This window comes from Hyaena hyaena, unplaced genomic scaffold (genome assembly GCF_003009895.1).
Source record: "Hyaena hyaena isolate Hyena2069 unplaced genomic scaffold, ASM300989v1 scaffold_237, whole genome shotgun sequence".
NCBI classification, from domain to species: domain Eukaryota; kingdom Metazoa; phylum Chordata; class Mammalia; order Carnivora; family Hyaenidae; genus Hyaena; species Hyaena hyaena.
Window position 1 is genome coordinate 299,001 of NW_024080874.1, and position 22,891 is coordinate 321,891.

At 43.9% G+C, this 22,891-nt stretch overlaps 1 protein-coding gene across 3 annotated transcripts in view; it reads right to left on the minus strand.

Annotated features, from left to right (window-relative positions):
* MACF1 (microtubule actin crosslinking factor 1) overlaps positions 1–22,240 on the minus strand; it is a 317,520-nt gene extending 295,280 nt beyond the window's left edge. For 2 of the 3 annotated variants that reach the window (XM_039244489.1, XM_039244488.1), the window contains exon 1: positions 21,946–22,235. In XM_039244489.1, coding sequence (XP_039100420.1) covers positions 21,946–22,039 — 94 coding nt within the window. In that variant the 5' untranslated portion in view covers positions 22,040–22,235. Of the gene's footprint in view, positions 1–21,945 lie in introns of all 3 variants that reach the window. The other variant, XM_039244487.1, reaches the window with a different exon arrangement.
* Between the last annotated feature and the right edge of the window lie 651 nt (positions 22,241–22,891).

Here is a 22,891-nt window from a genome sequence, read left to right on the forward strand (position 1 = left end):
CTTTCCCCACCACCAATCTAATCCTAAGCCCCTCCCTTTGCTGAATTCTTCCATTTGGGAGGCACAGGCAGGTAAGTATCGTTAGTCCCTACTATAAAGGTCGCAGTGACTATAAAAGTCACAGGGACTAGAAGAAGCCTTGCCCAAGGTCATTAGCTAGTCAGATGTTACTAACACTCATAACTTCTAAATGATATCCCACATAAAGGAAAACTGCAAAACAAGTATTCCTCAAGAAATTCTTAGGCAATAAAAATTCTCTGTGTCCTATCCACAAAAATTGTTTTCTTTATGCATCTCCACTCTATATTAATGTCTGAGAACTCAATATGCTAGGCATGCATCTCTCTGTAGTCAATGCCTTTAAAGCTTCCCTCCACTATTCACTCAACTCAACACATACATTTATAAGCACTTTGAGTTGGGCACTGTTAAACATCAGGGCCACAAAGATGAATAAGACCACATCCCAGCCCTCAAGATGCTCAGTTTCATGGAGGACAGAAAGACAAACAAGTAACTGTTATTCAGAGGAACTGGTGACAACAAAAAGGAAGAGTATAGGCTTACAATTCTTTAGCCCTTGAGCAACAGAATCTACGGAGACTTAGTGTGCCAGTGAAAGGAACCTTTCTTTCAAGAAACTTCTGAAAATATTTCTACTTTCTTCATTCTCAAGCTAACACCTCCAAATGATGCTGCCCAAAATGCCAAGGCTGTAAATTCATACAACATGTGAAAACAAGAACACCGCCACAGTGGAAGAGAGCTCTTGAGTCAGCTCTTGGAGGAAGCTCTGCAGGACCATACCCAGCAAAGGACTTGAACACTATGATGAATGTACTAAATCTCCCCCCAGCACCCATCATCCCTCCCAGAGCCAGAGAAAGGGACACGTAGGAGGATTTATCTGAAAGGAAAGAAAGAAGTAGATATCATAAGCCACCTTATTCCAACGGACCAAAATTCCCCCCACCAAGACAGTCTCAGTAACTTCACAATATTTAATGATCTTCAAGAAGTCATTTGGCACGGTTATTCCCTCCAGACTAGTCTGCAGCTAAATAATCCCACAGAAAGCAAGGAGGCACCTAACCTAAAACAATGTACTTGAAAAAGGGTGGGGTTTTTTATGTTTTCTTTTTTTTTTAAGTTTATTTATTTATTTATTTTGAGAGAGAGAGATCGTGTGAGAGGAAGGGAGGGGCAGAGCAAGAGGAAGAGAGAGAATCCCAAGCAGTTTTCATACTCACAATTGCTGAGATATTTTTTTTTAATGTTTATTTATTTTTGAGACAAAGAGAGGCAGAGCATGAGCAGGGGAGGAGGAGAGACAGAAAGACACAGAATCCAAAGCAGGCTCCAGGCTCTGAGCCGTCAGCACAGAGCCTGATGTGAGGCTCGAACTCATGAACAAGCAAGATCATGACCTGAGCCAAAGATGGACGCTTAACCAACTGAGCCACCCAATTGCCCCTCAAATGTTGAGATCTTTATCTGAGCCAGAATCAAGAGTTAGACACTTAACCGACTAAGCCATCCAAGTGCCCCTAAAAAGAGTGTTTCTAAAACCCAAAGTCAATCATTATAAATGTATTAGGGTCTTGGCTATATTTAGACTCTGTTCAAAACACCATTAATTCTCATCTTAGGATATGAGATATCCTATGACAGGGGGGAAAAAATCAAGTCAAAGAGTGGTCTTTTCTCGTTCAGGGACAAGTACCAACTCCCCAGTACAAATCTTTCTATGGGTCCATATAACTCAGAGCAAAAGAATGAAGAATGGAGTGATGCCCTTCCATCATCAAAAGAATACATCTTCATATTAGAAGACTCCAAGACCTCTAAATTAAGCAATCAAAACATTCTGCCCTCTAAGCCACAGAAGAATTGATATAATCACATTCCATCTCCTTTTCTCCACCTTTCTACTATTTGGGGAAGGCAGAGGAGTGGAGGATAGAAAGGCAGATTTCATTTAAGGTCTGGACAGCTAATGCAGGGTGGTCCACTGCACACCTTGGCCTCAAGGCGTGGAACTAAGAGGTTTTATACCACTCCGGTAGCAGCCCCTACTAGCAAATGCACAGGGATCTTGGCAACCGCTAAGGTATAGGGCTGATAAGACAAACAAGAGAAAGGAATATTCCCATCCCTTAACCCACTGACTAGCCTACATCTCTCTTGGATTTCATAATCCTAACCTAAGCCCTTTCTCCAGACTCACCCTAATGAGAAAGTCGCTGGGTGGTACAGTTTTATTGCAAAGAAAATAAATGGCAATTAATAACTGGTTTGCACCAGAGAAGCTTGTTTGTCTAATCAGCCTACTGGTTCCAAGAAGCTTCTCTCTGCATTACACCATCCTTTTATTTATATTTTTAATAAAGCCATATCCCTATATCTAACAATGTAGCATCCTCCCTTCCATTCCCTTGTCAGCCCTCCTCCTACACTTACTATCTCTTTTCCCCAATGTGGAGCCTTAATCCCATTCACTAGAGGAGGAAACAGAACCTGTTGCACAGGTATTTCATCTGCCAATACTCCTCTCAGTTGCACACACCCCATCCTGAAGGGCAGGCAAGATGATGTCATCAGTTAAGTGTTCCTCAGCTGTCCAGCTCTGTCTGAGCACCCGATCTTTAAAAGGATGTTAAGTATTAAGAAAATCTAATCACATCAACATTTAGTGAATGCTTGCTAAATGTAGAACACTGTGCTAGGCAAAATAAGGAATAAAGAGAAGAATAAATCATACTCTGTGAGCCCCAGGAGCACATCTAATTGGGCAAATATGTGGGAAGTTAAAATGCAAATAATAAAATACCAGTGCAATGATACATTACATAGTCAACAGGCAAATGAGCAGTCTAAATTTCTAAGTTAACTCTAGGAGTTCAGAAGCAAAATGAGTGATCACAGGTTAGTATGGTTTACAAAGGATTAATGGGAAAAGCAGGACTTGAGCTGAGCTCCACAAATAAGTAGGATTTCACTGAGAGAGATGGGGAAAGACTCTTCAGGAAAAAGGGTGGCTCTGGCAAAGGCATAAATTCTAAGTACCAATGGACACCCAAAAGTAAGCCGGATATATGGCAACAAAAATAAATACAAGGTAAGGTTATGAGACATGAAGAGATGTGACCAATACAAAGGAGTAAAGGAGGGAAGGGGGCAGTTCCAAAATAACCCTAGCAAGGGAAAAGCTGGAAGAATACAGACTAAACCTTGAACACTGGTTATCCTGACCAGTGAGACAAAGTAGAGAACAAGAAAGACTACAAAACAGAACTTTTACCTTTTTTTGGTACTATTTAAATTTATTTCAATGAGTATGTGTAATTCTGTAGTAATAATAAATAGAGTTAGACAAACATAGTTGAACTATGTTTTTTCCTCTGGTTCTAGAACAGTGTTTTTATTTTAAAGGAACTCATAATGTCCCACACCTGACCAGGGCCCCTTAACAAGTCTTAAACCACTAGGTAAAAAGTGTCAGCTGAAGTCACATTCCCTTTCCCACTCACAAACAATAAGACCTCACAAGAATGCAAGTAAAGGTCACTTCCCTGACCCCTTCAGTCGGCATGCTTCCAGAACCAGGAGTTTTTAGAGAAAAGGAGACTGGGGCCAGACAGTTCTATTCAAGGAAGTGAAGGCAAAGTTTAAGATCATGGTTAAGAGCTGCAGCTCTGTAGTCTCACAGAGCTAGATTTAAATGCCTGCTCTATTGTTTCCTAGGTGTGACCTTGGGCAAGTTATTTCACCAGCTGAGCCCCACTTTTCCCCTCTGTAAAAGAAATGATAATAATATCAACTTCATGGGGCCATTTTGCAAATTAAATGGTATAATGTACACAAAGTGTTTCACATAGTCCCTGGCACACAGTAAAAACTCAACTAATGGGACTTTATTATTATTACTATTAATACTAGTAATATCCATTCAGCCCATAAAAGCAAAACATCATCTATGGAAGAGGTCCATAGATGGACAAATCAGGTCCATCTCAGCTCTTTCCTAAATGTAGCCAAAACCAAAGAGCAGAATTAGCAAGACCAGGATTAAACCTGAATTCTTCTTGTTGTCTGTACTGAGAAACTCCTGGTAATAAGTCCTAAGGGACCAGCAAAAGCTAATTTCATGTATGCTCCTCTCTTCAGGTAAGAAAGCAGCTGAACTTCTGTTTTCATAGGTTGAATTGTGTCCCCAAAAAGACGTTGAAGGCCTAACCCCTAGTACCTGTGAATGTGACTTTATCTGGGAACAAGGCCTTTAAAAATGATCAAGCTAAGGTGAGGTCATTATGATAGACTCTAACCCAATATCAGACTGGTAAAAGGGAAAATTTGGATATAGAGACACAGAAATGATGTGAAAGCAGAGAGAGGGAACACCAGCTAAAAGCTAAAGAGCTTCTGAGGCTACCAGAGGCTAGGAGAGAAGCCTGGAACAGACTCTCCCTTACCACCCTCCACCCACCAGAATGAATGAACCCTGCTGACACCTTGATTTCATGCTTCTGGCCTCCAGAACTATAAGAGAATACATTTCTATTGTTTAAGTCCCCCAGTTTGTGGTACTTTGTTATGGCAGCCCCAGGAAATTTATGTCATTTTTTAAAAATTATCCTATTATAAACTATATATTTTTAACAGAATTTTAATTTAAAAATCCTATTATAAACTATATATTTTTAACGGAATTTTAATTTAAAAGCAAAAGGTAGGTTATTTTAAAAGGACAGGACCTTGCTATATGTACACCTCTTTCTCTACTACTTCTCATCTCCTAACAGTGAGAATACCATTATGGAAAAAACACATTAGGACCAAGATAGATTCCACCTCTGTTTGAATCTGATATATGTGCTTCCGTAACCATCCCTGGATGAACAGAAAGAAAGAGCACTCATGTATAATGATTATCCACTGTGTGCCTCACATATGCTAGGTGCTGATCCATATATTCTTATTCAAACTTCACAACATCCCTGTAAGGTATGAACTATTCGCCCCATTACTAACAAAGAAATCAATGTTTGAAAGGTTAAGTTGCCCAACACCATAAAGCCAGGAAATGGCAGAGCCTAGATTCAAACCCCTTGTTCTTAACTACACCAATCTGCTTTAACAAGTACTTTTGAACCAATTCCCTAGATACGGTTTTCTACCAAACTTTCTATTTTAATCACTTATGTGTTGAATGAATCAATGAAGAGACCTTATAAATCCGGTCTAACTCTCCCATTTTGACAGTACAAAAAGTGGCCCAGAGAAGTAAAGTGACTTCACCAAAGTCACAAATAAGCTAGTGGCAGAGTCGGGTACCCAGCCCGTCTTCAGATTTCCATTACACCACCTAAATTTGAGGACGATAACAGTACATGAAAACAGAGAGCATGGATGCTAGAATCAGACCACCTCAGTTCAAATCTCAGCTCTGTGATTTACTGGCTGTGTGATCTTGGGCAAGTCAATCCTCTCTGTTCTGGTTCCTCATCTGAAAATAGAGATAATAATACATCTCTCACATGGTTGCCCTAAGGACTGAATGAATTTATAAATAAAGTATTTAAAATAGTGCCTGGCACATTAAGTGCTATATTTGTTAGCTACTGCTATTGCAATTGCTATTATTAAATTATGCTAAGCAAAACACCAAAGATTATATTCACAAGCTGACTACACTTTTATAAAGTTCCAGACAAATGTACTCACTGAGAGAAAAGAAAGAAGGAAAGACAGGCTCTTTATTCCTTTAAATCTGACTAACTTAATTATTAGTAATAACATGTATTATTTACTTTGTGCCAGGCTCAGTATCTGGTGTGTTACAGACATTACTAAATTTCATTAAATCTAAGCCACCATCCACTGAAAAATGCACTAGTATTTCATTTGCTCTCCCCAATAGCCCTACTAGTTAGAGAGTTCCCCTATTCTGCAGATGAGAAACCAAGGCACAGAGAGGTTAAATAATTTATGCAAGGTCACACAGCTAGTAAATGGTCAAACCAGGTTCCAATCCCAGGTCTGTCTGACTCCAAAGTCCCTTGCACTGAACCACGTACTCAACTTTACGCTTCTCAAACTTTCATGTGTACAGAATCATCTGAGAATCTTGCAAAAATGAAAACTGACTCAGCCATCTGGGGTGGAGCCTAACGTTGTGCATTTCCAACAAGCCCCCAGGTGCTGCAGCTACTGCAGGTCCTCCCAGGACCATGGAGTGCCACACTATTCTGTTTCCCTTTACCACCTTTCTTCCTCCCAGGTCTCCACCCCCATCTCAGCAATCAGCTCCTGAAAGGAACAAACTCCCAAAGGACAGAGGAATCTCCTAATCCTTTGTTTCTCTACCACCTTTGCTACCATTTCCTCTCCCCTCTCAGCTCGGGGAGGGAGCTACACAAAGCTACCTGAGAGGAAGCAAACAGGGAGACAAAAATGAATGGCTGGTTTCCAAGGGGAGCTCTCTAATGGAAAAAAAAAATGTTAACCTTACGCTTGGATGATTGGGGTGACAAGGTGCCAACTCAAAAAGTCCACATCACCACCATGACTCTGAATGGTGAGCAAATAATTCTGGAATATATTGGAAACTAAGAGTTATTTACTCCCATCATTTCTCCAAAGAATGGGTGTGACCTCGCCCCAGCCCCACTCTCACCTCAAGCCTCTGAGCAACACAGGTAATTACGGTCTGCCTACTTACCACAGAAACAGCTAGTTTCAACTGGGTTCACCCCTCTCTTGCTCCAGCTGTCCTACATTTTAGACATTGTCTTTGTGCACTGGGTGCATAAGAGCACTACCAAACACACTCAGAAGTGGCTGCACTGGACAAGAGTGTGACATAATCATCTTTCTATAGTGGTCCTGGAGACCTGGGCTAAAAAGGAAGTCTGAACTTGAATTATATGTCATATTCCTGAGCGGGGGTATACAGCACTACACACAGCATGGGATTGGGTTCTTTTGATTCAAGAGCCCTACAGACTCCTCCCTATAACCATAACCCCTACTTGAGCCATTCAAATCAGAGCATTTCAAAAGTAATCTGACTTGAAAATCTTAAAGCAATTCAGACCACAAATTCAAAATATTATACAGCACCTTAAGGTTAAAAAGGCCTATTGCCAAGTGGGGTTCATCAGGCCTGAGTTCAAAACCCAGTTCAGCCACTTACAAGCTGTGTGATCCTCAGGGAAGTTATTTAAGGTTCCTTAGCCTCAGATTCCTCATCTGTAAAATCTACCCATATCACTGGACTGCCACAGGATGACACAAATAACATAGGATTTGTGATGATTAATGAGATAAGGTACCTGGCATTTAATAAAGGCTCAGTCCATATTAGTTTGCTCTCCCAAACTCTCCTCACAGTTATAGTTATGTCCATACTGCACATCAGTATCAAATGGAACTACAATTAAGCATGAAAAATACCATTCACCCAGTGAGGAGATCTGGCTTTCACATGAACTAGTTATTTGACCTTGAGCCAGTTATTGCCCCTTTCTATGCCTCATTTCATTCCCTTATGAGGAATAAGAAGAGTGAACTGAACCGATCGTGTCTAGTTCATTCACTCAACAAATATTTATTGAGTATCTACTACATGCCAGACGCTCTTCTGGGTGCTAGGAATACCAGAGTTAATAAACAAACAAACAAAAAAATTTCTGCTCTCAATGACGCTGCATTCTAATAGAGAGGAAGACTCAGACAGTAAACAAAGTAGAATATGGAGTTCAGGGAGTAAGGTGAGGTAGAATTATAACATTCCAAAAGGGAAAGGGAGGTTAAGGGCATATATAGTTCTAAACTTTCATGAGATAGAACTTAGAAGATCATATAAGAAAATTGTATTATACTCTGCACAGTGGAATTCTCCATCTGCTGTAACACACTGGCCTTTGGCTCTTGAAAAGGATAGATTATATATTTAGTATACACAAAACACTTAGCACAGAAACATCTCACACTGAATCCTAGATGAAAGCTAGCCATATATTCAGATTCCAGAGTCAGGGATCTAAATGGATCCTCCAAAGAGCATCTGGTTCAGTTTCCTATCTTTAGCAAATGAAGAATTAAACCATCCACGAGAGTGCTCTGTTTCTTGAAATTCTTCAAGAGCAAAAATGGCATGCCATTCTAACAATCACGCTATTACCCCAATAACAGGAATCACTGGAATATTTTCTACTAGTATCTAATACCATATTCTCTTATTTATTATATAGACTGATTTCATGCAGTGAACAACATTTGTAACAAATCTGTGTGAACAATGTTCACTCACCAAATACTTCTCCAGCACCCATATGTGTTAGGTACCGTGCTAAGGCTCGGGAATAGAGCTTCAAGTGTGTAGAGGAGATAATCAGAAAACCAACCAAACCACAGTCCACTGTGATATGCATATCAGAAGACTATAGCAGGGAGGAAAGAGATTCACCATGTGGGAAGAAAGGTACAGAAAGGTTTCCCGAAAGTAGCAATGTCTGAATTGCGTTTAAGGGTAAACTGGAATTTGCTGGCAGGTGAGGTTAACAGGTGAAAGAGGAATTCCAGGCAGGGGGAACAACACTGGCACATAGAGACCTTCTCCAGCCTGGCAATGCTATAGGCAACTGGACATAACTTCTTCTTGACAAGGTGAAAAATGCAAGAAGCAGGCAGGGATTAAACTTTTTGTTGCACGCTTGGTCTTTAAAGCCTAGGCAATGGGAACACTGAGGGGTCACAAGCAGCATATTATCTTTATGAACTAGAATATGAGATGTACCCAAGAAAAGGGGAAGAAGGCAAATAAATGGAGGGGTTCCAAGTCTGCTCTTAGACAACATATATAGGCAAAGGCAAAGGGAAGCAGCTCATGATAGCAACAAATATTTTGTCTTTATCAGCCCCCTTAATACAGACCCCACACCTATATTCTCTTCCCCCTTAATACAGCACCCCTCCCCCGCCACCTATTTTCTCTTACACCACCAGACAGGATTAGTTTTGTATTTCTGAAGATTTTTATCCTGGTAGCAGTGTGAAAGAAAGACCAATGGGACAAACGGGTTAAGCTGTTAAAAGGAATCACAACAGTAATAAGGCCCTGGGCTCATGTATTAGCAATGAGGCTGGAGGAGATGACAGACGGAGAGAGATGGAAGAGATGGAATCAACAGAACTTGCTAGAAGACTGGCTGCCTAGGTAGCACGAGGGAGAGAAATACATGAAGCTCAGTTTTCTAGCTTTGACACTGGGTGGATGGGGAAGGCATTCATGGACATGGGGACACAGGAGGAGAAGCAGGTCTGGAAGAAGGAATGGAGATGATGGCACCCATATTGAAAAAAGCAAGTGTGAGTTGTCTGTGGGACAACCACATGTAAAAACCCATCATAAAGGGTGCGTGAAGTTGCCAGAAATACAAAGAAAACATAACAACCACTATCATTTGCAAAGTGGTTCAATTCATGAAGTGCATCATATGCATTACATTCAATATAACCTACACCTTCAACAGGATCACAGTGAGCTTAGGAAGTTCCAACAACACACACAAAAAGTTAAGTAACAAAGAAGACAATAAGAAGTGCTACCAGGCAATTTTGGTTTATGATGCATTGTAAGAAAAACACTTGTTATACTTAAAGACTGTAATTAAATCACCACTTAGCTTTCCAATCTCTGGAACTTTTTACTTAACTTTCCATATCACCACAAGTCTATTTATTAAGGGTATTACACATCTTTATAAGTCAGAAAATGAGATATAATCAAGAAAAGGAGAAAGAGGAAGAGCAAAAGAACACGGGTTCTGGCTCTGCTCTGAGACAACATATGTAGGCGAAGGCGAAGGGAAGCAACTAATGATGACAGCAAATATTTTCTGCCTTTACCAACCCCCTGAATCCTGCCCCCACATCCATCTTCTCCTGCTAACATACCACCTGTGCTATAGCTCTGTTAGATACTGCCTTCTCAACAACATATTCCTGCCAGGGCCTCAGCTGCCTCACCCCTTCCCAGGAGCCACCCACAGGATGATCAGAGAGAAGAGTACTAAGAGATGAGAATCTAATGTTCCCTCTCTCTCAGTGAGGGTAGAGGGAAATTCCAGCCCCTGACAGTTCCCCATTCTTCCTTAAAAAGGCAGTGTTACATGAATACTGTCTTTATACTTGTTAACAATAACAATAATAAAAACAATGAACAAATCCTCTGAAAGATGTGAGGACCTCAAAGCACCCCAACTAAACTACTCTGGTCCCTGTTTTCCATTTGGGAAACCAACGGAGACTGGGATGGGTCCTACATACTATCCCTTTGTGGTATCCCAGACCAGGCCAAACCAGCTTCTTTCGAACCCACCCTGACCCCAGGGCTCATGGCTCATTTGTGGTGTTTGTGACCGCTAGAGTGTTTGCAGCAGGTCTGGGATGCACTTCCTAATGTTAGAGAGATAACTGCGCCAGAGACACAGTCTCCTGGATAGTCTCCCTGCCTACCACTTCAGCTACAGGTCACCGGAGAGAGAGGCCTGTCAGGATCCCATCCCAGCTGCAAAGAAAGGTAACACAGCAATCAGGTCCTGCATGACAGGACAGGACATTATCGAGAAACTGCCTGGCATCAAGGAGCCATGGAGGGCAGCTCGCCTGCCATCCAAGTTGGAACAGAAGATGATTTTGTCTCTGTTGGTCTCCTTTCCCTTAGGATTAGGTCTCTTTCTGGGATATGTTCTACTGTGAAAATGGTAGCTAAATGAGGAATGAACTTCCATTATTTATCCAACTGCTTACACATTCCTTATTGTCTTTTGTCATTTATAATGTTTACTGTACTGTAAACTCCTACAGGGCAGAGGGTTTATGAACTCTATTTATTCAGTGTTAGATACTCTACTACATTCAAAGAGGCTCTTAGAGGCATTTATGCTGCCAGCAATGACAAGGATAGTAGAAAGAATCCATACATGCAAAGTGGCATGCATCTCATGGAGTGGACCATTCACAGCACTATGTGAAACCAGAGGCAAGGGACACAAGCAGATACACACAACTCTAGTAAGACATAGAGAGAAATTGTACCTGATAAGCCAAACCAAAGACTGAAACAAGATCAAAGATTCTCCAAATTAGTGGAGACACACCTTCCACTCCCTGGAGTGACTCATGCCATATTCATCCAAAATAAAGTCCAAACAAGAAGCAGAAAACAAGGCACACTGTGGGGAGCATGCCAGTTAACAACCCAAGGATGCACATTATGCCAAAGGGGATAAGACCTCAGACAATTCTGAGCTGGACCTAATACATTAGGAAATATCTTCTGCCCTAGACTAAAGGTGAAAAAATCAACCAAGTTGAGGACAAAGAAAAGGGTAACCAATACTCTTTTTAGATATAAAGGTCAGATAAATGCTGAAGGACACTATCACCATCTGAAAGGTAGTGATTACACGGAACCTGTTAAGGTAAGGCAGGGAGGACTCTGAGTCATGAGAACAAATGCATCACGTTCGCTGCCCGCCTGCCAAAATAAACAAGGAGGAGGCTGCATATTGTGAAGACAATAGCCACTCTGTCTAGCCTTACAAAGAACCCTGGTCTTCACAAGCCTGGTCCAAATAGACTAGGGAATACTAATCCTGCAGCCTTCATGGAAAGCACAAATGTTTCGAAGCTCAACTACCCTGGGAGAATAAGTGAAGCTAACCTGTGAGATTTATGCCACAGCTAAGCATGGAGTTCAGTTCCCTCTCTCACCAATGAATCCCACACTCTCCATAGCAGATAGTAAGATGAAGATTAAAGACCACAGGTAAGAAAAGCCTCTGTATTAAGAGGCAAAATGCCCCAGACCACTAAAGTCAGATTAAGTCAACGTGTGTGTGTGTGTATGAATCAATTTCTGGCCTATAATTTACTAAATGATAGAAAGGAATGCAAAAGTTACATATTTGATTCCTGCCCTGAAAAAGCTTACCATTTTGCTGGGGGAACAAAACACAAGCCAGCTAGACATCAATACAAACAATGAACAATCAAGCAGATGTTACATTTTTTGGAAGGACCCCTTATTCTACAAGGACCACTTGTTCTTCCATCAAACCCATGCTGGAAAACTGATCCCGGACCAATCCTCCTGTCTGCCTTCTCAGTATCCACACTCAGGTTACTGAGACCGTCTGCTGCTAGAGGGAAGAAACATGCACATGCAAGTGTGTACACACACACACACACACAGGTACGCGTGCACACACACACACAGCCCCTCCTCTCAGCAGATCACTCCATCCCTTATTTCAAAGAGAGAATAAGAGCCATCGGGGAAAATTCCTCAAGTTCCTACACCTGTAGCCAATGACCTATATTCTTGGCTTCCTCCCTCTATAATCTTTTTCAGCAGATACGTTCCTCATTTTACTCTTGAACCCACCCTCCCATGGATTATTCTCACTTCTTTGAACTTTACTAAACTCTCCTCTCTACTAATTTTTTCCAAACAGCACTTAAACATGTTTACATCTCTCCTGTGTCACAATAAACAAACAAAACTCCCTCCACCCGACATCCCCCTCTTTAGAATGCCTTCCTCCTGTTTCTCCAATGTCCAGGTTTCAAGACTCATGGGACTCCATTTCTGCACTCTTCATTTGCTTCCCAACCCACGGATTGCTTTCAGGATTGCACTTCCCACAACCCCACTACAAATGCTCCAGTAAAGGTGACCTTTCTATTCTAGAGCCAAAAGTCCTTATCTTGCTTGACCTCTTCATAATCTGACACTGTGCAACACAGTCTCTTTCTGGAATTCTCTTCCTCCTGCATCTCTGGGCACTCTGTTTTGGGAGGCCAGTTTCCTTTAGAGGATCCTACTCTTCTGCTCCCAAACCATCCCTCCCCCCTTGCAGTTCCCCAGAGTTTTTGCCTCAAACCTCTTCTCACACTACACACTCTCCCAGCAATCTCCTGGTCCATACCTGGGATTCCAGAAGCTGATGGCTGATTCATCTATAGCTCTCCTGAGCGCCACACCCCCTACCTGCTGGACACCTCAGCCCAGCATCCCAAAGAAACCTCGACCTCAACACACAGAAACTAACTCCATATCTTCTCCTGCACCAGCACTGTGGGCAAGTCACCACAAATAACCTTCTTCCTCTTACACTCCCTTTTTTAGTTAATGATACCACCCACCCATACAGAACCTAAGCCAGAAACCTACAAGTCATCCTAAGTGCTTCCCTCTCCCCCTCATACATGGGGTTAGTCATCAAAACCCATGGATTTTACCCCTTAACCCCATTTCTTGATTTGTCCACTTGGGTATATTACTACTTCCACAACCTTAAATTCTATTCACTTACTGCCGAAATCACTGTGACAGCCTCCTAACTGGTCTGTCACTAGCCCTGCCCCTCTGTAATCCTCCTTCACACTGCTGCCAGAGGGGAAATACTTCTAAAATGTAAATCCAATCATAGTCTTCCTTGCCCCAAATCCTTCAATGGCTCCCAAAAGCCCACAGGATAAAGCCCAATCTGTTTATAGTATGACAAAGCCCCTCACCACTTTAAGCCTGCCCACCTTCCCCAACCCCTCCCATTTCTCCTTCCCTCACATCCTAAACCCCGACCTTACTAATACCCCATATTTCCTCTCCTCAAGCTCTCTCATCCACTCACTTTTGTTCATGCTGCCCAGAATGTCCTTTAGCTGGACTTTTGGCCCCAAGTCCTGAATCTTTTAGGTGACAGCTCAGGCATTTGCTCTTGGATGCCTTCCCTGGCTGGCCCTCTCCCACCCTGGCCCGAGTGGCTACTCCCCTCCACTTCCCTAGCAGCAGCATCTACCTCTGATAGCACTCCCTGAAATGGACTGTAACTGTCAGTTTGCCAATAGGTCTTCGCCCTTTTGACTTTAAGACTACAGAGATGCAAAGACAGTATCTTTGTTTCTTCAACACTTTGCCTACTGCCTGGTTCAGAGTAGATATTCTATAAATGATTACTAATTAAATGAATGAATGGATCCTCCAAACAAGCCCCCTGATACCGTAGGAGACTAGCAGTTCAAGATAGAACTGAAGATTTTAGAAGGGATTTAAGAGGATTTCTTATGCAATTCTTGGCAAGTATTCCTGGAAGCATACAATGAAGGTTGTCCAGAGAATGGATAGAAGTGGCATTCTGAGGCACTCAGCATTGTGAATTTAAGTGAGAAGACTCAAGAACACAACCCTGAGTCATAGGTTCAAATGCACAAGTTTAGAATGGAGTAAAATCTTCAAAAGATTTTTATACAGGATAAAAGAAGACTTTATTTTGGAATAGCCCTAGCATAAGGGGTAGTTAATTTTTTTTCTCAAGGCAAAAATCTTCTAGAAAAAGAGTTATCAATGTTAGGATCTAAACTTAAATCCCTATATATGCCCAAAATGTCTCTCAAATACATACCTCTCCTCTTTTACATCCCTTAATCTAACTTCATGACACAGTTACAATAGTGGCCTCCTAGAGAATAAAGCTCCACTCTCATCCATCATTTACACAGCTGCTATGTTAATCCTGTCCATTTCATAATGGTTCCTCGTATCAACATTCAGGACCTTCTCTCCCCCTACCCCTAATCTCTGTATCATTCTTTTTATTTATTTATTTATTTATTTATTTATTTATTTATTTATTTTTATTTGAGAGAGAACACTCACATGTTCACAAGTGGGGGAGAGGGGCAGAGGGAGAAGAACAGAGAATCCTAAGCAGGCTCCACTCTCAGCGCAGAGCCCCACACAAAGCTCAATCTCATGACCCTGGGATCATGACCTGAGCTGAAATTGAGTTGGATGCTCAACCGACTGAGTCACCCAGGCACTTTCATATCATGCTTTTAAGGTTTCTCAATGGCCCCTCATCTCACTACCACTTTCCCCAACACAGAATCTGCTTATAGGTACTAGTAGAATGCAGTGTACAATGTGAGCTTATTTACTATTGTTGATGAACTAAAAAGTAGAGCCAAAAAAAAAATTCCCTTCCTTTATGTTTCAATCCAAAATGCTCCTGCAGGATTAGGAGGAACTTGACGGAGGAACAAGGGGGATAAGAAGGGTGGAAATGTTGGGGGAAAGGGAGAGAGGCAAACCATGAGAGACTCTTGAATGCTGACAAAAACTGAGGACTGATGGATGTGGGGGGGAGGGGGGGATGGGCATAGAGGAGGACACTTATGGGGATGAGCACTGAGTGTTATGTGGAAACTAATTTGACAATAAACTATTTGTATAAAAAAAAATAAAAAATAAATAAATAAATAAATAAAACAAAACAAAACAAAATGCTCCTGCAGGTTGAAACCATCAGAGCTCCAAAAGACAATTCAAGAAAGCTCATTCTTTTAATCAACACAAAGGAACTGTGCTTACCTTTCTAAACAAAATTCACAATAGAAATTCACTATGGTAGAAGGGAATCCAGTAGTATAGCTGGCAAGATCCTTGCCCAAAAGAAAGATACTGACTGACCAATTAATTAACTTGTCCTAGGCAACAACCCAAATCATCCCTAATCACTGGCACATCCTTGATGACTGACAAATGGTTATGCAGAAGAAAGCAAATTTCAAACAGAGAAAGAAAAATAAATGCTTGTGCCCCATGAGAATAGACTTACAGTGCCACACAAATTTAGGGACCACGGCAAGCGAGGGTATCAGATCCCAGATGGCCTATCCTTGAGCACTACATTCTCTCTGGCCAGTGCACATCTATCTGTTGGTCAGCCTGCCTCTCCACTTTCCCCCTACACACACACACACACACACACACACACACACACACACAAATAAGGAAGGTGGATTATCTAAAATTCTTTATACTTTCCTGTATTTTTTTTTTACAATTTTCTACACTAAACATATATTACTTTTAGAATTTGAGAAAATTAATTTAAAATATGACTTGAACATATTCATATGATTGCCCTTCTCTCTTGAGAGAAACTTCCTGCCAATCAACCACTTACAAAAGAAGTATAAAAAGTCTCTATGCAGTTAAGAGCATAAAATATCAGTGGGAAATGATTCTAACAAGAGGCAATGCAAAAATAATACAAAACAGAATAAAGGTAAGAGACTGTGAAGTAGACATTGTAAGATCAAGGAAGGCAAGATTAACTTCTAAGAGAGTGAGGGGGAAAAGCTGCATGGAACACATAGGTCCCACGTTTAGCTTTAATTAAAAAAAAAAAAAAGTAAGATTTGAATAATCAGAGAGAAAGGCAGTGGGCCTTCCAGGAAAGAGAACATAAAGGCACGGGAACAGATACAAGGATCTAAGGGCAACGAATACTGAGACCTGCCCACAAGGAGCAGAGAGCTGTGTTGGACGACAGTTGATACAATTAGGTATGCAGAATAAGTCAAATTATGGAAAGCCCTGAAAGCTGGAGACAAAGAATCAGAGATTCATTATAATTTATTCCAGGAACTGAGAAGTTCTGGAAGGAAAAATAATATTTTATTAGAAGTAACCAAATAAACGTTGAAATAAACATTCTTAGATGTTACACACCAAGCTAAGAGGCCTGAAAGGGGTCCTCCAGGCCAGAAATGAGCAAACACCCTGGAGTAGAAGCAAAACAGAGGCTTAAACTCCAATCAAAACCATGAAGAGCAAAAGAAGAAGCTTTAACACACCATACAACCTCATCACCACACCACATGGCTCAACTTATAACTACCAGAGGCTGAAAGGGCCAACCTTATTTAGTAAAAGGAGAGCCTGGGTGTTTTCAAGACCACTGAGAAAAATGCTACACATTCGTTTTGCAACCCATAATTATTTACTTGTGACCTTTGATCTTGGAATGTACACTCTGAACAGCTTTCTTTCTACCATCATCTCTAAAACTTGATATTGGCGCTGAAAAATACCAGGATAATAAGGCCGCAGCAGATGCATTTCCCTGGTGTGTATTATGTCACTTGCCAAGCAAGCCCAAGACGAAAGCAGTAGCTCCCATAAGCACTGTTAGCACATGCACACATTTTATGATTTCAACAGCATGAATGTGGCCAAAGTTTGTGATTTCCCAGCAGACGGACTTGACTCACTTTCTGAATTAATAGTGTCCATGTCCAGAAGTAGCAATTATTCTATTGTTCTGTCTAGAAGCTATCCATTCCAATTCAAGGGCTACTAAAAAAGAACTTAAAACCTGAGTTTACATTCAACCAAGAGGTTGCTTCAGAGAGTCATTTAGTTAAACAATACCAAAGCCTCAGCCTACGTTCTCCAACCAATGTGTTAACAAAACTTTACCACTTTGCATTACACAGTTTTTGTAAAAAAATTTCAAAGTGGGAATGCCTGGCTGACTCAGTCCATGGAACACACTACTCTTGATCTTAGGGTCCTGAGTTTGAGCCCCACACTGGGCATAGAAATTACTTAAAAAAATTTTTTTCTTGACGTCAAAGTAATTTACATACCATGAAACCTCTCCCATAATAAAAGGAAAAGAAATTCTCCACAGTTCAGAGATCTGGAAATGTATGCCACTTAAGGGCTACCCCTCAGAGGCTAAAAACTAACAACAATATTAATAAAGTATTTTCACGAGGGCGTCTGGATGCCTCAGTTCAACTCTTGGTCTCAGCTCAGGTCATGATCTCATGGTTCATCGGTTCGAGCCCTGCGTCTGGCTTCATGCTAGCGGTATGGAGCCTGCTTGAGATTTTCTCTCCTCTGTCCCTCCCCTGCACATTCGCACATACGCACTCTCTCTCTCAAAATAAATAAATAAACTTTAAATAAGTAAAGTATTTTCACAATTATCTCACTTAACCCAAGTCACTGCTCTGATTTTAAACTTCCTTCTGTGACACAATGTGAAACCTTCATCTAGAAGTCTGGGATCCTAGCTCTTGGACAGTAATTTAAGTCTCTATGCCTAAATTTATCCACGTGTATACCTTTCTTACAAAATATTATGAAGATCAAATAAGATAACAAATATGAAACTAGGTTGTAAAAAAGAAAAACGTGGAAGTTTTTCTAAACACGAATGGCCTAATACGTGCCAACAATTCATTTATATTCTTGTGAACCCCAAGGAGTTAGTATTATCATCATCATTTTCACAGTGAGAAACCCAAAGATTACAGGTTAAGCAACTTTTCCAAGGTCACACAGGACTGGACTGTAGCACAAGGCTAAAGAAATTCCAAGCCTCATCTCTTTCTACTATACTATGCTGCCTTGCTAGTTTTGAATGTTAAATAATATGCAGACCCTTCACTCCTCTCTGTACAGTAAGTTCTGTAAGTTATTTTTCGTGATACAAGTAAACAAAAATCAGTCCTAACTAGCTTCTTCTAACCCGTGGCACCTAGTTAGAACTCTTAAGTTTTTAAGAACCAGATAGTCCATGTTACCAAAGTTGAAACGTGAATGTTCTCTTTTATTCTTTGCCAAGTATGGCATGTAAAGACTCTTTAGGGCTTTGTGAAAACACAAAAGTCTAATTCTGTGCAAACCAACTTCTATATTACCCTCCTGCTTAACCAGCCACCAGGAACCTGACTGTATTTCTTTCTAAACCTCTTCTCTAAAACCTAAAGCTATGCCCATATGTGGCTGGCTACTTCCATAGAGTTGGTCCCTACCCCAGGAAAAGAATCCAATCCTGTTTCTCCTACCTGACTATCCTTAGTTTCCTTTGGTGTTCACAACAACCTCAATCTCTTGAGAGGAAAACTTTGTGACTGGCCCAAATCATCTGGATGAAACATTCCTCAAAACAATGCATGTCTCTTTTCTTTGTTTCCATGTGTACCAAGCAATCATCTGATTAGCTTCATAAGCACTATGGTATAAGGAAAAAGGGTGCCTTAGACTGCAATATAAGTATTCCAAATACTGGATTGGTATGTCCTACTATGAATTAATAAAATTGGCATACTCATTGCTACTTTTTTTAAACTTTCAGTGACTGACTTCCCCACTGCCCATGAAATAAAGCCATAAAAGAATCTTTATAAGTTGAACTCTTGATCCTTTACAGTACCATCTGCTCCCAAAATTCGAGTCATAACCAACTACTCACATTCCGTTTCTCAAACTCCTCCATTCTCTTTGTACCTTCAAGCCTTTACATGTGGTATTTATACCTGTCTTCTCCCCTCCCCGTCCTCCTCCATCAGACAAAATCCCATTCATCCCTAAAGGTCTACTCAAGTGTCACCTCCTTTGTCAAATCTCCTAATGAACCCAACGGAAACATTCATCCCTCCTCTTGCTTACACAGTTCTTTATATACATCTCTGTTCTAGTACTTACAGAATCATAATTACTTGTTTGCATATGTCTTTTCCTTTGCTAGATGTAAATAACCAAGGGCAGGAACCAGATCTCATTCATTATTCTGACACCTCCAGTGCCTAACACTGTGTTACTTGTAACAGATATTTATTAATTGTTGAAGGATTGAAAGAATGAAGAACAATCCTGGCTCTGCCGGTTGCTACCCATTCTGAAATGTTGGGATTGAGAATTATTATCTAATACCTCCTGTTTGCTAGACAGTCAGGCTCTGAAAGAGCCTTTGGGATACTTAGAAAATGAGAGAGAGTGTTTATGTCCATGCTGAATCATCTAATCCTGCCAAAATCATGCTCACTACCAACACACAGGGAAATGGTTGCCAGGCACAATTATGGAAAATCCATGCCTGACAACCATTCCTAATACAGCTGCCATACGTACTGCTCTATTCCCTTCACAATACAAATGCATCACTTCCCTTCTAGCCTTTGCCCTTTCCAGGGACAGTTTATGCAGCTGAAAACTTTAGCTCTCCTTCTGAATACAAAACTCCTGTTTCATTTATAGAAATGAGGTAACTACAAATTAACAGCAGCAGAGAGAGAGATCCAACTAACCTGGTGGCCAACCAATGAGAGTCTAGAACCCCCAACATCATCAGTGTCTATTTCCCCAAGTCTCTCCAAAACGAATTCCTGTCTCTGTTCTCCCAAACGTGACCCCTGGTCACACACTATTGATTCCAGCTTAGGCAAAGAGTTCTTCTATTAAGGCAGTAAGGGGATTTCTAAATCTGGAAAATGCAAGAATTCCATACAGCGAAGTAACAAAGGCCTGGATGCTAATCCACCCAGACTTCCCAGTGAGAATGGTGCAGTGGGGGAAGAGAAATTCTGCACCTATCCTAGAGCAGCCTGCACAACAACTCAAACAGCTCTTTTCATTTCTTTTGGCCAACCATTTTCGACCCATTCCTCCCCTCAAGAAAGAGATCTGTGCCTGGAAAGGATCAAATTCCTATACACCTGATCAAAATCCTTCAGAGGAAAGCCAAACTAAGCGAGCCAGCTAAAAGGACAGAGCACCACAAGAGGCCCCTGCTGGAACCAGCCCTACTTCCCCCTTCTTCCCGAGTTTCATTTGCTAGGAATCCAACTTCCTTTCAGCTGGAGGCCACCAGCAACATGATCCAGTGAGGTGCTTAGATTTCTTCACCTATCTGAGTTACACTTCTGCCAGTTTTTAAAGCTGTCACAGCCCAAGACAGGCCCAGAGTATCCTCCCTCTAAAAAGAATGCAGGGTCGCTCAAAAGCCTGCAAAGGAAACTTAATGGAACCATTCACTTTGCAGCAGTTTTTCAATGAAGTTCGGCAGCACAATCTAACCTCTTTGTGCTCTGAAATGAACCACATTCTTAAAAAGAAAAGCCCACGGGGGGTTGACAGAAAACTTGCTGCAGGCAGGGAAACCTGGACAGCTTACAGGAGCTGGTGCAGAAGGGAACAAGCAGACCCCCTCAGCAGGTCCCTTTGAGCATTTCATTTCTCTCTCTCTCTCTTCGGCTGCATTCTCCAAAACTCTAATGCCACAAGGGAAGAAAAAGAGGGAGCGTTTTACAGCTTCTGCATTAGTTTCCCTTCACTGGGTAGGTGTCGTAAACAAGTGCGCTGGACTCAGTCATAAGGGCTGAAGTTTCCTCTCCTTCCGAAGAAACTAGAGGCCCGGTCACAAGGGACCCGCTGAATAAAGCAGGAGAAAGTGCTGCCTCTGGAGTTTCTGGGGGTGGGGGGGAAGCACAGCTGCCACACAAAGCACAAGGCCGGCCCTGGACGTTAAGATCCGAGCGGGACCCCCCGACCCCGAGGCCGCGCACCCCTGCTTCTCCCGCGAGGGGCACCCCCGGGCGGCCGGGGACAAGTTGGGGAGCCGCAGTCCCCAGACCCTCCGCCTGTCAAAACTTTCTCGCGGACACCCAGGCCTTGCAGGAGGCACTGGCGTGCGGGACTGCTCAGCCAGGGCGCCTCCGGGCTGCAATCCGAGGCCGCCGCAAGCCCTTTGGGGGAGGGGGGGAGGGGGAGAAGGGCCGCGGCAGACCCCCGCCTCCACCGGCTCGAAGCCCCTGGGGCCGGGCGGGGAGGAGGCCTCTCCCCAAAACTGCACACTCACCGACCCCGGCCGCCACGCGACGGAGCGGAGACTGAGGGAGACAAAGGGGGGCGAGGGCCCCCGGGCGGGCTCGCGGCCGGCGGAGCCTCGGCGAGGGGAGCCCCGCACGGGGAGCGGACCAGGAGGCTCCGGGCGCCCGACTCCTCCTCCTCCTCCTCCTCCCCTGCAACTCCCCACCGCGCCGGGGCTCCGGAGGCAGCGCCCCGGCTCGCCTCCCTCCAGATAATAGGGCGGCTAATGTAACCAGTGCTGGGGAGAGCGCCGTCTCCCGCAGGCTTATCTCAACTCCGCAAATAAGCCGGCCAGAGAAAGAGCAGGTCCGGGGCCGGCCCCGACGCCGGGGTGGGCGCGACTCCGCCCGGGCCCCGGCCCCCGGCCCCCACCCCCACCCCGCCCGGAGAGTCCTCGGGTCCCCCCGCGCCGCCCGCCGCACCTTTGTAGCGTTCCAGCACATCCTCGTACGCCTGCACGAACTCCTTCTCCTGGCTGCGGTTGGCCGGCTGCTGACCCGGCACGTAGCCGGCCATGGCCGCCCGCGCCGCCCTCCCCGGGGCCCGGCAGGCGCCGGCTCCAGGCCCGCGCGCTGAGGCGGCGGCGGCGGCGGCGGCCCCAGCCTCGGCAGTCCTCGGCCTTTGTGCGGCTCAGGGGAGGCGGCGGCGGCGCCCCAGCGGTCCGCTCTCTGCTCTTCGCCCGCCTCGCCCGGCCTGGCAGTCGCACCCCGCTCCTCAGCCCGCCCGCACCCGGCCGCTCGCGCTCCGCCGGTCCCGGCTCGCGTTTCCGCCTCCCCACCCCTCGCTCCGCTCCTCCCTCAGCCCGCCCCGGCGGCGGCGGCGGCGGCTCCTCCTGTCAGGAGCGCCAGGCCCGGCCCGTTCCCGCCCCTCTCCCGCCGCCTCGGCGGCCCGACGCGGCCCGGCCCCCCGGCTGCCCTCCCGGGTCGCGGGCGGCTGAGGACGACCGCCGGCGGGGCCGGGGGCGCGGGCCCGGAGGCCCCCCACGCGCGTCCGAATGAAGGGGCGGGCGGGCCGCCGCGGCCGCGAGACCCCAAACCGACGCCACAGGGCTGGCGGGCACCCCGCTCGGCGCTGACCTACACCCGCCGCTGGGACAAAGGAGGGAGCCCCCTGGCTGGAGGAGACCGAGCTGGGCCTGTGCAGCTGCTGGAGAAGGGCCTAGAGAAACTGAGGGGAAGGCGGAGAGCGAAAGACCTAGATAGATCCGGGGCTAGACCTAGTCAGTCAGCACGAGGACAGGGGCAGGACCCGGACGGGGCTGCAGCGAGAGGCCGAAGGGAACACTGAGGCCACACGGAATCCCAGAAACAAAGGGTTTTCCAGAAACGGAAGAGACTGAACTTGAAACGAGAGGGCACGCCAAGCACC